At 51.8% G+C, this 14,340-nt stretch overlaps 1 protein-coding gene across 1 annotated transcript; it reads right to left on the bottom strand.

The window, feature by feature from the left end:
- Nucleotides 1-7,189: 7,189 nt before the first annotated feature.
- LOC311166031 (olfactory receptor 14A16-like) lies at nucleotides 7,190-8,122 on the bottom strand (the record flags this gene model as incomplete). Its single annotated transcript, XM_084227519.1, has 1 exon — nucleotides 7,190-8,122. One exon carries the CDS (start codon nucleotides 8,120-8,122, stop codon nucleotides 7,190-7,192), a length of 933 nt encoding a protein of 310 aa, XP_084083645.1.
- Between the last annotated feature and the right edge of the window lie 6,218 nt (nucleotides 8,123-14,340).

Consider the following 14,340-nt stretch of genomic DNA (forward strand, 5'->3'; position numbering starts at 1 on the left):
CAGCCGAGGCGGCGGGAGCGGCCGCGCCGCGTGTGTCCTCCGCGGGTCCCGGGAGGAGCCGGGGCCGGGGCCCGGGCCGGGGTCGGGTTCGGGGCCGGGGCCGAGGCCGGGCTCGGGCCAGGCGGAGGTAAAGGGAGGCGATGCCGCCCCAGCCCCAGGCACTGATGCCTGCCCAGCGGCGCCACCGCCAGCACGGCCAGAGCCGGGCGGAGACGAGACCGCGGCGGGACGCCCGGGGCCGGGCACGGGGCAGCCCCGCCCGGGGCCGGGGGCGGGCCGGGGGCATGGCCCGGCCCAGCACGGGGAGAGGGAGGCGGGGGGAGGAGAGGGAGGACGGGAAACGGACCCCGAGAAAAGGGCGCCCGACAGTTGGAAAGGGAGAGAAAAAGAAAGGGAAAGAGAAAGAGAAAGAAGAGAAAGGTAATGTCTTTTTGCTGCCGCTGTCGCCGCTGCTGCCGCCACTGTCGCCGCTGCTGCCGCCGCTGCTGCCGCTGCTGCTGCTGCTGCTGCTGCTGCCGCTGCTGCAACTGAAGCACCGGGGCCGTTCGTCCCCGTGTCCGTTCCCCGCTCGCCCCACGAGCCCCACGGCTGAGCCCCGCGCGCCCCGGGGACAGCCCCTGAGTCTGTCCAAACACGGGAACTTTGCAGCGTTGAGCCCAGATGCAGAGCCCTGACTCCTGCACGCTGGCAGAGCAATCCCCTTGCTTGCTGCTGTGCATTGTCCTTGCTGAGGGTCAAACACTGTTGGGGCACCTTCCCTTGGTGTAAGGATTCTTACCTGACCCCAGCGCTGCACTTACATCTCCAGTGTTGCTTTCCAGTAAAAGCAGGGGAAGGAAAACTGTGTGTGACTCATGGTATTTTAGAGTGTCTAAAACTCGCTAAGTTACTGATCTTAGAGGTGAGGTGCATCTGGAATTAATGGGATGGAGAAGCAGTGCAACATGGAAAAGGAGAACATGGAAATAAATAGAGGAAACCATCTTCGATTGTTTCTTCCATTTCCCTTTCACTTCTTGAGAGCTGTTTTAGTTTTCCAGGGAACTTCTCCTGTCTGTTGTTCTCAAGAACCTCTCCTGGAGAACAAGGTCGACCTTCTGTCACAAGATTTGCCACCAGGAAATCATGCCACTGGTGAAATTTTCATTTTTAGTGTGCTGCTTTAGGGCAAATTTTGGGAGGAAAGCTCCAAAATGGGTCTGTCTAGAAAGCAAGTTCAAGCTACCCCTCCCCCTGCTAGTTCAGGAAAAGACTTCCCTCAAGAAACAAGTTTATATAACCAGTTAAGTATTCACAAGCATGAAAAAAGAATAATATTAAATACAACCTCTCACAGCTTTGAAGAGATGGCAAATTCAGAAAGTCCTTTTTTTGGGTTGTAGTTGGCTCACTTGGTCTCTTCTAAGTCCCTCTGGTGCTGGAATGCAGCATCCCAGACCTTGGTGGGCCACAGGTGTGAGCTGCCAGTGTTTTTCTGGGTTTTTAGTCCAGAGCAGGTTTAAAAAGCTCCAAGAAAATGGAAAGTCACAGTCCAAGGACCTCCTCTGCCTAAGCTAGCTAAAAACCAAATTGCTAGACCTGGGCTCTGAAGCCACCAGGAAATTTCCAAATCTGAGCACTGGCGGTCCCAGCAAACACCAGATCTGGATGGTGCTGGAGCCAGAACCTGGAAATTTCCAAATTTTGGCTTTCTGTGCCTTCAAATGACTGGACTTGGGCTGTGCCAGCACCAGAAAGTTTTCAGATCTGGGTGCTGGCGCTGCCAGCAAACACCAGATCTGGGTCGTGTCATTGCCAGCGACAGAAATCTGCCAGATTTGGGATCTGCTGGCACCGGGAAATTTCCAAATCTGGGAACTGGCACAGCAAACACAAGATGTGGGAGATGCCAGACCCAGTAGCAGGAAGCTGCTGGGTTTGGGATTTCTGTGCCAGCAAATTGCTGCACTCGGGCTGTGCCAGAATAGGGAAATTTCCAGATCTGGGCAGTGCCAGCAAACAGCCCATTTCAGGCTCCAGGCTCCAGGCTCCAGGAAGGACTGGATCTGGACCCTTTCCTCTTTTCCTTCATTCTTTCCTTCCTTCCTTCCTGGGGTCCTGCTGCCAGCAAACACCAGATTGGGTGGTGCTGGCAATGGGAAATTGCCAGGTTTTAGCTTTCTTTGCCAGCAAATTACTGGGCATGGGCAGTGCCGGAATAGGGAAATTGCCAGATCTGGGCACTGGTGGTGCCAGCAAACACCAGTGAAAACCTCTGGTCCTCGTCCAGATCATTGACCAGTGGTTTCCCTGAGAACCGGCTCTGGCCACTTTACAGAGAGAGACTGCTTTCATCTGGTTGTCTGGAAACAGAACTTTATTGAAGGCAAACACAACAGGCAGGACGGCGTGCACAACATAGCGAGCAGAGCAGAAAAAAGCCTGGGTCCAGGGTCTAGCAGGGATATTGATACATTTATTTATGGGGAGGGGTGTCTTGGTTTGGAAAGACAGGTGTCTGCTAAGGAAGGCAGGAGCCTCCCCTGAACTGGAAACTGTAAACCCCCTCCCTCCAAATTGTTATAAATTTAAAATTAAGGGGAGGCTCTCAGGCAAAAAATATGGTAGCAGGAATAACAGTTCTTTTATTAGAGGTAAAAAAATAAACAATGCAGTAAATCAAAACAACACTGACAGAGTCAGAATACAACCTGACACCCTGTGGCTCAGGGTGTTAGTAGCAGTCCAATTGGAATTGTGGCTGCAGTCCTCCTGGAATGTCAGGTGTGGTTCTGTTGGAGCAGCGATCCTGTAGAAAAGGGTGTAGTCTTCCTGTGAAGATCCAGTGGAAGAGGCATCTGTTCCTCTGGGAACCCAGTGGAAATGCTGTTCTGGTGTCCCATGATCTCAGATGATATCCAGTTGAGAGTGCTTGGCTCCTCCCTCTGGGCAGAGCATATCACAGTGGGATGCTGTAATTCTTCTCAGTCATGCAGTGACATTCACTACCCCATTAACAGCAGGTGTCTCCCCGGAGGGAGGATTGGTGGTGGAAGAGATAAGAAACTGTCCACTTAACAGAAGGCAACTGACATAGCTCTAACAGATGGTAAATAGAATACACGTTACTTGGCAATCTAGGGCAAGGGGTTAAGGCGGGATCTGAGGGAAGGATCCAAGAGGAAGGAATGGTTAAGAATATTACCATTTTTGCAGTAAAACATAACCAATGGTAGCAAAGAGAATTCAGAACTTTCTAGTAACAATCTGCATTTCTGAACAAGAGGATTATGGGCAGGAGCTCCTGCTCACCCTAACTAAAGAGGGTTTGCCCACGACCTTAAGCCAAGGTCTCCTTGTTCTTTTAAACCAGCCCCAACACACCAGACCTGGGCAGTGCTGGATTTTCTCTTTCTTTGCCAGAAAATTGCTGCATTTGGGTTGTGCTGGTGCCAGGAAATTGCCAGATGTGAGGGCTGGCAGTGCCAGTGCACACCAGATCTGGGTGGGGAATGTGCTGGCACTGGGAAATTTCCAAATGTTAACTTTCTGTGCCAGCAAATTGCTGGAATTATGCTGTGCAGGCATCTGAAAAATTCTGGATCTGGGCATTGGCAGTGTCAGCAAAGATGAGATCGCGTTGGTGTTGGCAGGTATTTGCTTGGTTTTGGCTTTCTTTGCCAGCAAATTGCTGGACTTGGGCTGTGCTGACACCAGGAAATTTCCTGATCTGGGCACTTGTGGATGCCATGGGACAGAAAGAGAGAAACGGCAAGCATTTCTTACTGAGGCTTGTGAGAAGTTTTCGGGAGATGGAAAGATGTGATAACTTGTTGACTATAAACAATTTGCAGGTGGTGTTTTTCTACTTTATTTTTCTGCTCCTCTCAAGGACAGTGTGTGAGAAAGATGTTTCTCTTAGTTAGCCAATAGAATAGAATCTATCGTACCACTCTATAAAAACCACGCAGTCCTTTTGAATAGAGCCTTCTTTACCTTTTCTACGATCCTGCCTCTCACCTGTTCCTGCCCTGACCTTGACACAAGAGTGACAGGCATTGGGAGTGCTGGCAAACAACAGATCTGGGTGGTGTTGGCACCACGTATTTGCCAGGTTTTGGATTTCTATGCCAGCAAATTGCTGCACTTGGGCTGCACCAGAAAAGGGCAATTTCTGGATCTGGGCACTGGCATTTCTGGGAAAGACCAGATCTCGGCAATGACAGTCCTGGCACCAGGAAATTGCTGGGTTGTGTCTTTCTTTTCCACAAACTTGCTGCACTTGGGCTGTGATGGAACCAGGAAATGTCCAGATCTGAGCACAGGCAGTGGCAGCTAACACCAGATCTGGGCAGTGCTGGTGCCAGTACCAGGAAGTTGCTGGGCTTTGGCTTTCTTTGCCAGAAAATTGCTGCATTTGGGCTGTGCCAGCACTGGGAAATTGCCAGATCTGGGCACAGGAAGTGGCAGCTAACAGCAGATCTGGGCAGTGCCAGTGCTGGCACCAGAAAATTACTGGGTTTTGGCTTTCTGTGCCAGCAAACTACTGGACTTGGGCTGCGCTGCCATCGGGAAACTGCTGGATCTGAGCAGTGGCAGTGCCAGCAAACACCAGGTCTGGGTGGGGCCGGCACCAGGTATTTGCAAGGTTTTGATTTTCTTTGCCAGAAAATTTCTAGACTCCCGCTGGGCTGGCACCGGGAAATTCCCACATCTGCGCACTGGTGGTGCCAGCAAACACCAGATCTTGGCATTGCCAGTGCCGGTAGCAGGGAATTGCCAGATTTTGGCTTTCCTTACCAGAAAATTGCTGGATTTGGCTCTGCCAGAACAAGAGAAATATCCAGATCTGAGTACTGGTGGTGGCAGCAAACACCAGGTCTTGGCGATGCCAGACCCAGTAATGTCGGACATGAATTTGTAGAGAGTTTTTAAGGTTTGATACAAGGTTTATATAGTATGTATATACCAGTACATTTACAAGAAGGTTCATATAGAACGTACAAGTACCAGGAAGTTGCTGGGGTTTGGCTTTTTTTGCCAGCAAATTGCTGCACTTGGGCTGTGCCAGAATAGGGAAATATACAGATCTGGGAACTGGCAGTGCCAGCAAACACCACATTTCAGGAAGGACTGGATCTGGACCCCCTCCCTCCCTCCCTCCTGCCCTCCCTCCCTCAACAAGGGGCCAGAGTGGCTGGACAGCAGCCGGGCAGAAAGTGATCTGCTGGGACTAATGGACAGCAGGCTGGACAGGAGCCAGCAGTGTGCCCAGGTGGCCAAGAAGGCCAATGGCTGCTGGCCTGGCTCAGGAATGGTGTGGCCAGCAGGAGCAGGGCAGTGATTCTTCTTCCCCTGTGTTCAGCACTGCTTGGGCAGCACCTCAAGTGCTGTGTCCAGTTCTGGGGCCCCAAATTAAGGAAGGACATGGAGGGGCTGGAGGGTGTCCAGAGAAGGGCAACAAGGCCGGTGATGGGTTAGGAACACAAGTCCTGTGAGAAGTGGCTGAGAGAGCTGGGGTTGTTTATCCTGGAGAAGAGGTGGCCCAGGGGAGACAAGGTGGTGTCAGGGCACAGGTTGGACTTGATGATCTCCAAGGCCTGTTCCACCCTTGCTGATTCTGGGATTCTCTGCAAGCACCCTTGGAGGAGTTGCAGGAGGAGCCCTGGGCCTCCTCTTGAGAAGCTCCAGCAGTCCAGGTCCCTCAGCTTCTCCTGCCAGCCCCAAAGCCCATCCTGTCAGTCCTGCAGAGCTCTGCAGCTCCCCCTCACTGCCCAGAACAGGGAGACCCAGAGGCAGACACAGCAGCCCAGATGTGCCCCCCCTGGCCTGTGGTGCCTCTGGCAAGGGAGCAGCACGAGGCACTGCAGGAGCCTGCAGACAATTCCTGCAGCACTTGTAGGATGATCCTGCTCCCCAAGGGACATTCCCATGGTGCCAAGTCAGGAACTGCAATGGGGAGTGGGGCCAGAGAGGGAAGGGCAAACAGGGATGGGCTGTTTGCAGGGGAGGGAACAGGGCTGGGCAAGAGGAAGAAATGTGTAGCAGGAAGAGTAAAGAAAGCAAAGGTGAAGCCAAGGAAATGCTCAGGGCAGTTTGGGGGTGGCTGCCAGGCAGCCCTGGCTCTGAGCAACAGGTTCTGCAGTGGGACAGAAAACTCCCAGCTGATGGGTACAAACTTTCTGGCTGACTGCAGAGGCCAGGACAAAGCTGAGTTCTTTGCCTGGCATCCCCCAGCCCTTCCTGGTCCCAGGGGCTGATGGCGTTTGTTCTCCCTCAGGTTTGTGTCCCCACACCAACAGCATGGGAGTGCTCCCCCCTGCTCTGTGCAATGCAAACAGGGGCTTCTGAGCCAGTGCTGCCGTGTCTGTGCCTGCAAGGGTGTGGCACCTGTGTGAGCTGGGGGAGAGGCCAGGGCTGTAGAGGGGGAATGTTGTTGGCAGCTCCATGAGGACGCTCTGGGACGCTGCCCTGGGCTGTCCAGCGCACTGGGGATGGATCAGCCCCTGCTCTGCTGCTCCTTCCCATCTCCCCCAGGGCCCTTGCAGAGCACCAGTCCTGCTATTTTCCCCCTGCCTGTCCACGGCCACCCTGGGGCTGCTCATGGGGGTTTTCTGTGCTCAGCATTGGCCTGGGCGTGTTCTTGAGAGAGCCTGGGCAAGCAGCCTGGAGCCCCCAGGGCCTGGCCTGAGGGGTCTGTGCTTCCCCAGCAGTGCCCATGGCCTGTCCCTGCTGCAGCCCCAGCACTGCCTCCCCAGGACTGTGCCCTGCCCCGAGAGCACTCAGGCCCTACAGCAACACCAGCGCCACCAGGGCAGCGGGGCAGGGCCACGGGAGCAGCACTGGCAACACCAAGTGCTGCTGCTGCTGGGCACAGCTGCTGTGCCAGCACTGATCTGCCCCCAGCTGTGCTCACAGACATTGCTGCTGCAGCTCCAGAGAAGGCAACAAAAGGGCATCTCTGCAGAAATCTTTGATGGGAGATCCTTTAATTCCTTTAAAGCCACAAGAGCACAGCCCGTCATTGACACAGTCTGTGGCCACAGGGAAGGAGGAGAGAAACAAAATGAGAAATGATGCAAGTAATGACATTTCTTTGTAAACAATATGAAAAAAGTAACAGAAAGAAACAGAATGTCCAAAAGGAAACCAACAAGAAGTGTCAAAAATTACTTTTATTACAAGTGATTTGTAGAAATTTGTCAACAGCTTAATGTTCCTGAAAGCATCCAGTCATCAGTGTCCTCACTGCAGTCTTGAGCTCCTGGTTCCTCAGGCTGTAGATGAGGGGATTCAGGGCTGGAGGCACTACCGAGTACAGAACTGACAGGGCCAAATCCAGGGATGGGGAGGACATAGAGCGGGGCTTCAGGTAGGCAAATATGCCAGTGCTGCTGAACAGGGAGAGCACGGTCAGGTGAGGGAGGCAGGTGGAAAAGGCTTTGTGCCGTCCCTGCTCAGTGGGGATCCTCAGCACAGCCCTGAAGATCTGCACATAGGAGAAAATAATGAACACAAAACATCCGAGTCCTAAACAGACACTTACACCAAGAAGCCCTAATTCCCTGAGATAGGATTTGGAGCAGGAGAGCTTGAGGATCTGGGGGATTTCACAGAAGAACTGGTCTATGACATTGCCATGACACAGGGGCAGGGAAAATGTATTGGCTGTGTGCAGCAGTGAATAGAGAAAGGCACTGGCCCAGGCAGCTGCTGCCATGTGGACACAAGCTCTGCTGCCCAGGAGGGTCCAGTAGTGCAGGGGTTTGCAGATGGACACGTAGCGGTCATAGCACATGATGGTCAGGAGAAAATACTCTGCTGAGATGAACAAGAGAAAGAAAAAGAGCTGTTCAGCACATCCTGTGAAGGAGATGGTCCTGGTGTCCCAGAGGAAATTGTGCATGGCTTTGGGGACAGTGGTGCAGATGGAGCCCAGGTCAGTGAGGGCCAGGTTGAACACGAAGAAGAACATGGGTGTGTCCAGGTGGTGGCCGCAGGCTATGGTGCTGATGATGAGTCCGTTGCCCAGGAGGGCAGCCAGGGAGATGCCCAGCAAGAGGCAGAAGTGCAGGAGCTGCAGCTGCCGCGTGTCTGCCAATGCCAGCAGGAGGAAGTGGCTGATGGAGCTGACGTTGGACATTTGCTTGGGCAGCAATTGGGAACCTGTTCATGGAGAAAGGACAGTGAAGGGTTAGAGGAGATGCCTGTAACCACAATCAAAGCCGTTTCCCATTCACACTTCCCTGGAAAACACAGACATAGTCTTTAGTTTTTTTGAGTTTTGAGGTTTTCTTTATAAGCTTCCCCATTATCTCTCCTAGTTTTCTTTGATAGCAGCAACCCTCAGCATTTCTGCTGCACTCAGGGAGAACAGAGAAAGTTTTGTGAGGCAAAGTGAGGAGTGGAGACTAAGTGGAGATTTTTAGTCATTCTGAGCTGTTCAGAGTTTCTCTGGGCTTTAACCTTGCTCAGGTGGAGGGTGATCACCTTCCCACATTTTCCCTAAAATGTCACCAGGCACTCCTGAGAGCAGATGGATCCACCACAGCCCAACTCCACATTTGTAGGCAAGGACTCATTTGCTCATTTCACCAACCCAGCAGCATTTTCAGTGTCACAACACCTCTCCCGTTTCCCCATCAATCTTATAACTCAGAGATGCTCTAGGACAGGTTTGCACTCTGGATTGAAGCTCTCAGATTGGATTGAAATCTCAGGGAGACTCGCAAGTGTCCTTATGATGGCATTGGATGAAGGGAGATGCAGCTCCTTCCCTGGCTGCACTGACAGCATTGCCCAGAGCTGGGCACGGGGGACAGTGTCACCCTGAGCCAGCTGTGCCCCCTGCCAGAGCCCCCAGGGCTGGGCAGCTGCTCCCAGCCCTGTGCTCTGCAGAGGGAACTGGGCCCGGGACTGCAGAGCTGCCCCACGGCTCTAATGCAGCTCTGCCTGCACAGGAGGGGCTGCACACCTTGGAGCCCCGGCCCTGATGGCAGAGGCTTGGCTGGGGGTAGGAGGGAGGGAGCTTGTTCAGAGGGAGGGGCTGCACTGGAGCGGATCCTTTGGACATCTTGAAACTCCCTGCCACAGAATTTCTGGGTTTTTTCCTCTCATTGCCTGAACCTCTCTCTGCTTCCTGGAGATATTCCTCCTCCAGGTGTTTCCCTGTGCCTGATCTCTCCCTGCCACAGCTCACAGATCCCAAATCTCTGTGCACTCTCCTTGGCCCAACAGAACCCTGCCTGTTTGCAGGGCACTGGCTGGGGGCAGGTTTTGTTTGCAGCTTCAAGAAAGGACAGCTCAGACTGAGCCTGATGGCTCTGCAAAGGTGCTGTTGCTGCTGTCCATGGGCAGAGTGACTGAAATCACATTAGTGATCTTCTGTGAACCTATTGATAACTAAAAGTTACGGTTCAGATGTCTCAGGCTCTTGTCCAAATTCATAATTAATAAATCATATTAAACCTTTAATATTTATCTCTCCTCCCTGCTATTCTCCAGTAGTAGGAATATGAATACCTAGTCTTGGGAAAGGTCCTCATCCTCAAGTCAAAATCCTTGTCTTGGAAATATTCTAGGACTGATTGGAAACCCTCAGCATGTCAGAGTTTCATGAACAATTCGCCTCCCTGCACCAGAAACACTCAGAGTTGTACTCACAGAGTCTGTAGGCATTGGGATGTTCCAGGTTTAGAAGATGGCTCCAGGAGCTGCAGCTGCATTGTCCTGCAGCTAGAGGTTCCTGTGTCCAGGTCAGGCAGTGATTCTGCCCCAGGCACTTCTCAGCACCTTCCCAGCCCTGACTGATTGAAGCTCTCTGTGCCTCTGTGCTGTGCCCAGGGTGCCTGCAGGCAGTGCCCCAGCCCTGCTGAGCTGTGCACAGGAGATGCTCATCAAGAGGAATGTGCTTTTGAAGCTCTTCTTGGTTTCCAGGATAATTCTCTGTGCCAGGAGCCCAGCACAGCTCAGCAGCACAGACACAGCACAAGGACTTTAATGAGCCTCTGGGGCTTTGTGCTCAGGCCCTGAACATCAGCCCCTGAGAGGGAGTTGAATAAACCTCTCCAGAACTCCAAGTCAGAATCACACTCCAAAGTTTCTTCGACTTTTAATGGGTCCCACTGAGGGACACGACTGAGATAGTATCCCCAGGCCCCAGGCAGAGCAGAGAACTGGAGGCAGTGATGGCAGCTGGTGACAAAGAGAAGTCAAGTCTTGGTACCCTGGGACACAGCAGGGTCTGTGCCACCAAGGACTGTGAGGAGACACCTTGTCCTGAGGCACTGGGGCCTCCTGGCACAGTCCCAGCCAGGCTGGGCACTGTCACTCCCTTGTCCTGCCCTCTGCATCTTCCCCTAGCCCACATCCCAGTGGCCTCAAGGATCTGCTGGAAGGAATCCCTGGGGAGCCTTGGTCAGGAATGGCCCTGGGGGCTCCTCAATGCTCCCAGGGACTGCAGGTTTTTCAAAGGACTTTAGGTTTGGCTTTTGCCTTGGAGTCTTTGAGAGGTTTGTGTAATCATGGCCTCCAATTATCTGTTGTAATTAGTCCCTGGAGAGGCTTTGTCAGCAACAACATTCAGTGGGGCTCATTAATGCTTCAATGTACTTCACTTATTTTAAGGTACTTGGTGTTTCCCTTTTGATAGAGACTCTGGGAGATGTTTGTACAATCATGGCCCCAATTATCTGCTTTAATTAGTCCCTTGAGAGCTCTATACTGACACTTAGTGGGGCTCATTAATACTTTGAGATACTCAAGATTTTTAAGGTAGTTTGTATTTTCCTTTCTATGCTAAATCTCTGAGAAGTTTTTGTGCCATCCTGTCCTCCAATTCTCTCCTCCAAGGAGTCCACGAGGAACCTGTGTTGGGGATGGGCCTCAGTGGGGCCCATTCATTCCTTGGGACATTTGGAGTTTTCTGCTAACTTTGACTCCTGGAAAGGTTTGTTTCCTCTCCTCTCATGCCCAGGGTTCAAGGGCTCAGCTCCAAATGCACCATGGGGCCCATTAGGATCAATCAAATCCTGACAAACCATGGGTCTGCCTTCATTTCCCTCTGCTCTCATGCAGTTCATTAGGAAGTTTTTTGTAGTTGTTTTGGTTTGTCAGTTTGAGATTTCTCTGACAATGTATCAATTTGTGTGGTGGGTCCAGTGTGGGCAGCCTTTCCAGTGTTGGCAGTGTAATTACCAGTGCACTCACTAGAATATCCTTACTCACTTCCTGCTGTGAGATAGGATTAGGTAAAAGGCAAAATAGAATCAAAACTTTAAAAGGGTATAAAGAAAAGTTTATTAACAGTAACTAAAAGAGAGAGTAATAGGAATCAGAATAAAACTTTCAGAACACTTCCCCCTACAACCTTTTCTTTCTTATTGACAATGTAAAGAGAAAAAGCCTAAAATTTTCAGTCAGTTTACCATCACTAGAATAACCTTTCTTCAGTTCACTTAGGGAGAGGAATCTCTCTTTCATGTTTTGGAGACTTCTCCATACGAAAACAGTTCTCTCAGGGCTGTCATTTCCCATGAATGGCAGCCACCCATAAAAAATCTGCAATTGTCAAGTCCCTCCCATATTTTCACAGCTTTTCCCACAGTTGTGTTTATAGGCCATGTCAACTTATGAGGTAATAATTTAAAGATAACGTGTTTAAGAGAAAAGGTTCTCTTCATCTATTTTTGAACTCATCTTCATCTCTGGGAACAGAGATCTTCTTCTTCTCTTCCTGAGGACACAGAGTCTCATCACACTGCTCTCTTTGAATGTTCAAACTTCTCATGGGATCAGAGCCGCTTAAATATTTGCTTAATTTAGCATGGAAGCCTTTGCTGAACAATTCATCTCCCCATACTTGTCAATGTGTTATAGGGGAAAGGAGAGTCTGATGTATCAATTCCATCCTTCTCTGCAGCTTTACAAGAGGATTTCAGCCCCAAGATCAGGACATCTCCTCATCCCTCCCATCTGGGACTCAACTTCCTCTTCATTGACCTTGGTGTCTTCATGTTGTTTCTCTATGTGCCTGCACTTTGTCCTTTTCTCTCACTCGAGGACGGATGGAGGCACTGAAAGAGTTCATATCTCACCTGGGGCCTGCAGATGGTTCCGTGACCCCAGCCAGGCTTGGTCCTTGCGGCCAGACCTGTTTTATGATGGAGATTTCTGCAGCGGCTGCGCTGGGGCTGTGTCAGGATGGGCCGCACTGCGGGAGGGCCAGGATCTCAGCAGCCAGGCCAGAACACAGCAGCAGCACGGCCGGGGGCTGATGGCTTCTCCAGTGGCAGAATCTTGGCCGAGCCGGCCCGGCCCGTGGCTGCTCCTGGGGCCCGGTTGATCCTGGCTCAGCCTGGGCTGGCAGCGGGGCAGGGCTCAGCAGTGCCCAGATGTTGGCAACTGCAGCCATGGCCCAGCCCAGCCTCGACCCCACAGCCTCTGTGCCCTGCCTGGCAGCCGATGAGACCTGGCGGGGTCCCTGGGAAGGGGTCCGGCCCCACAGCAGGAGCTGCCTGGCCCGCCCTAGCTGAGATGGGGGACAGGTCAGCCTCTTTGCCAGCCAGAAGGGAAAGAGACCCTCCCAGGCCTTCTCGTCTTTAATATATGTCTTCACAGAGGTGTGTAGAGTTTCCTTAGTTGCTTAACAGAATGTCAATTCTCAAACCTAATTACTGATTTTTTTTTTGTCAGTCACGGTGGAAACTTCTAGCGGCTTCTCTTAGAACATCACTTCCATGATGCAAAACCACCACAACAGCACAGAGCATAGAGGTCCTTTGTCCATATGCAGTGGTCATGTGCCCGAGGCCCCAAAACCCCTCCTTGGGAGATCTCTGGGCCCTCTATAACATGTCTTCAATTGAGAACATTCAGCTCAGAGTTTAAGAAAATCAACACAGTACGGGACTAACCTGACCTGGCTACTTTTGTCTGGGAGCAATCCTTGGATATATGTAATTTGGGAGGCAAAATTCTCATTTTATTCCATGATCCCTGGACATGAAAACCGATTCTTCTCCATATGAAGGAAGGCACAGAGCCCCAGTGTTTCAGGGGCAGATGAGAGGTGGCCACAAGAGGCCAAAGCCAGTCAGACCTAGCAAGATTTTTTCTGAGAGATATTCTTGCATAGGAGAAATTTTTTAGGGAGAGTACCAATTTTGGCAATGGGCATCTGAAAAGAGAGATGATTCTTTTCATAGCAAGGAAAGCACAAAGTCCCAGTGCTCCACGAGCTGATGAGAGGCAGCCCTTGACATCCCAAGATCAGCCAGACCTGTCAGGTGGCCCCTGGGAGGCTAAACCAGCCAGACCTGTTCCATGTTCCCTGGGTTCCATGGGGCCTCACAGTGTCCCATTGGTCCCTTGCTTCCATGGGACCCTGAGGTGCCATAATGCCCCCTTGGTGACACCAGGCCCTGAAGGGTCACAATGGTCTCCATGGTTCCATCAGGCCCCACAGAGCCATAATGGTCTCTGGGTTCCATGAAGCCGTGCTGTGTCACCATGGCCCCTTGGTTCCATGGGCTCCAGTGGTGCCACAAGGATCTCCTTGGTTCCATGGGCTCCAGTAGTGCCACAATGATCCCCTTGGTTCCATGGGCTCCAGTGGTGCCACAATGATCCCCTTGGTGCCATGATGTCCCCACAGTGTCCCAGTGATCTTCATGGGAAGGAAAGAACCCAGCCCCAGTGTTGCAGGGGCAGCCACCAGAGGCCAAGGCCAGCCAGACTTGACAGTACTGGCAGATTTTGCTTGGGAGCAACCCTTGGATATACAGAATTTAAGAGGTGGATTCCCAATTTCAGACATGGACACCCAGAGGAGAAGGACAGTTCTTTTCCATAGGAAGGAAAGCACAGAGCCCAAGTGTTTCAAAGGGAGAAGACGAGAGATGTGGCTCCTGGCAGGCCAAGACAGCCAGACTTGTTTGTTCTGGCAGCTTTTGTCATGGAGGAATCCCTGGATACAGGGAATTTCGGTGGAGGAATCTCAATTTTGAGATGGACACCTTGAGAAAAAGGACAGTTCTTTTCCATAGGAAGGAAAGCACCGATCCCCAGTGTTCTAAAAGCAGGTGAGAGGCAGCCCCCAAAAGGCTAAGGGCAGCATGACCTGTTTATCCTGGCAGCTTTCACTTGGGAGCAATCCTTGGATGTACGGAGTTTTGGAGTTGGAATCCTAGTTTTGGCCATAGGCACCTGGTAAAGATTGATGTTTTTTCTTACAGAAAAGAAAAGTGTGAAGTCCAAGTGTTTTGGAAGAAGATGAGAGGTGGCCACCCTTCGGCCAAGCCAGCCAGACCTGTCTCTCCTGGCACCGTTCATCTAGGGGCTGTCCTTGTACAAAGGACATTT

This window comes from Fringilla coelebs (assembly GCF_963513975.1).
Source record: "Fringilla coelebs genome assembly, contig: SCAFFOLD_32, whole genome shotgun sequence".
Taxonomy (NCBI): domain Eukaryota; kingdom Metazoa; phylum Chordata; class Aves; order Passeriformes; family Fringillidae; genus Fringilla; species Fringilla coelebs.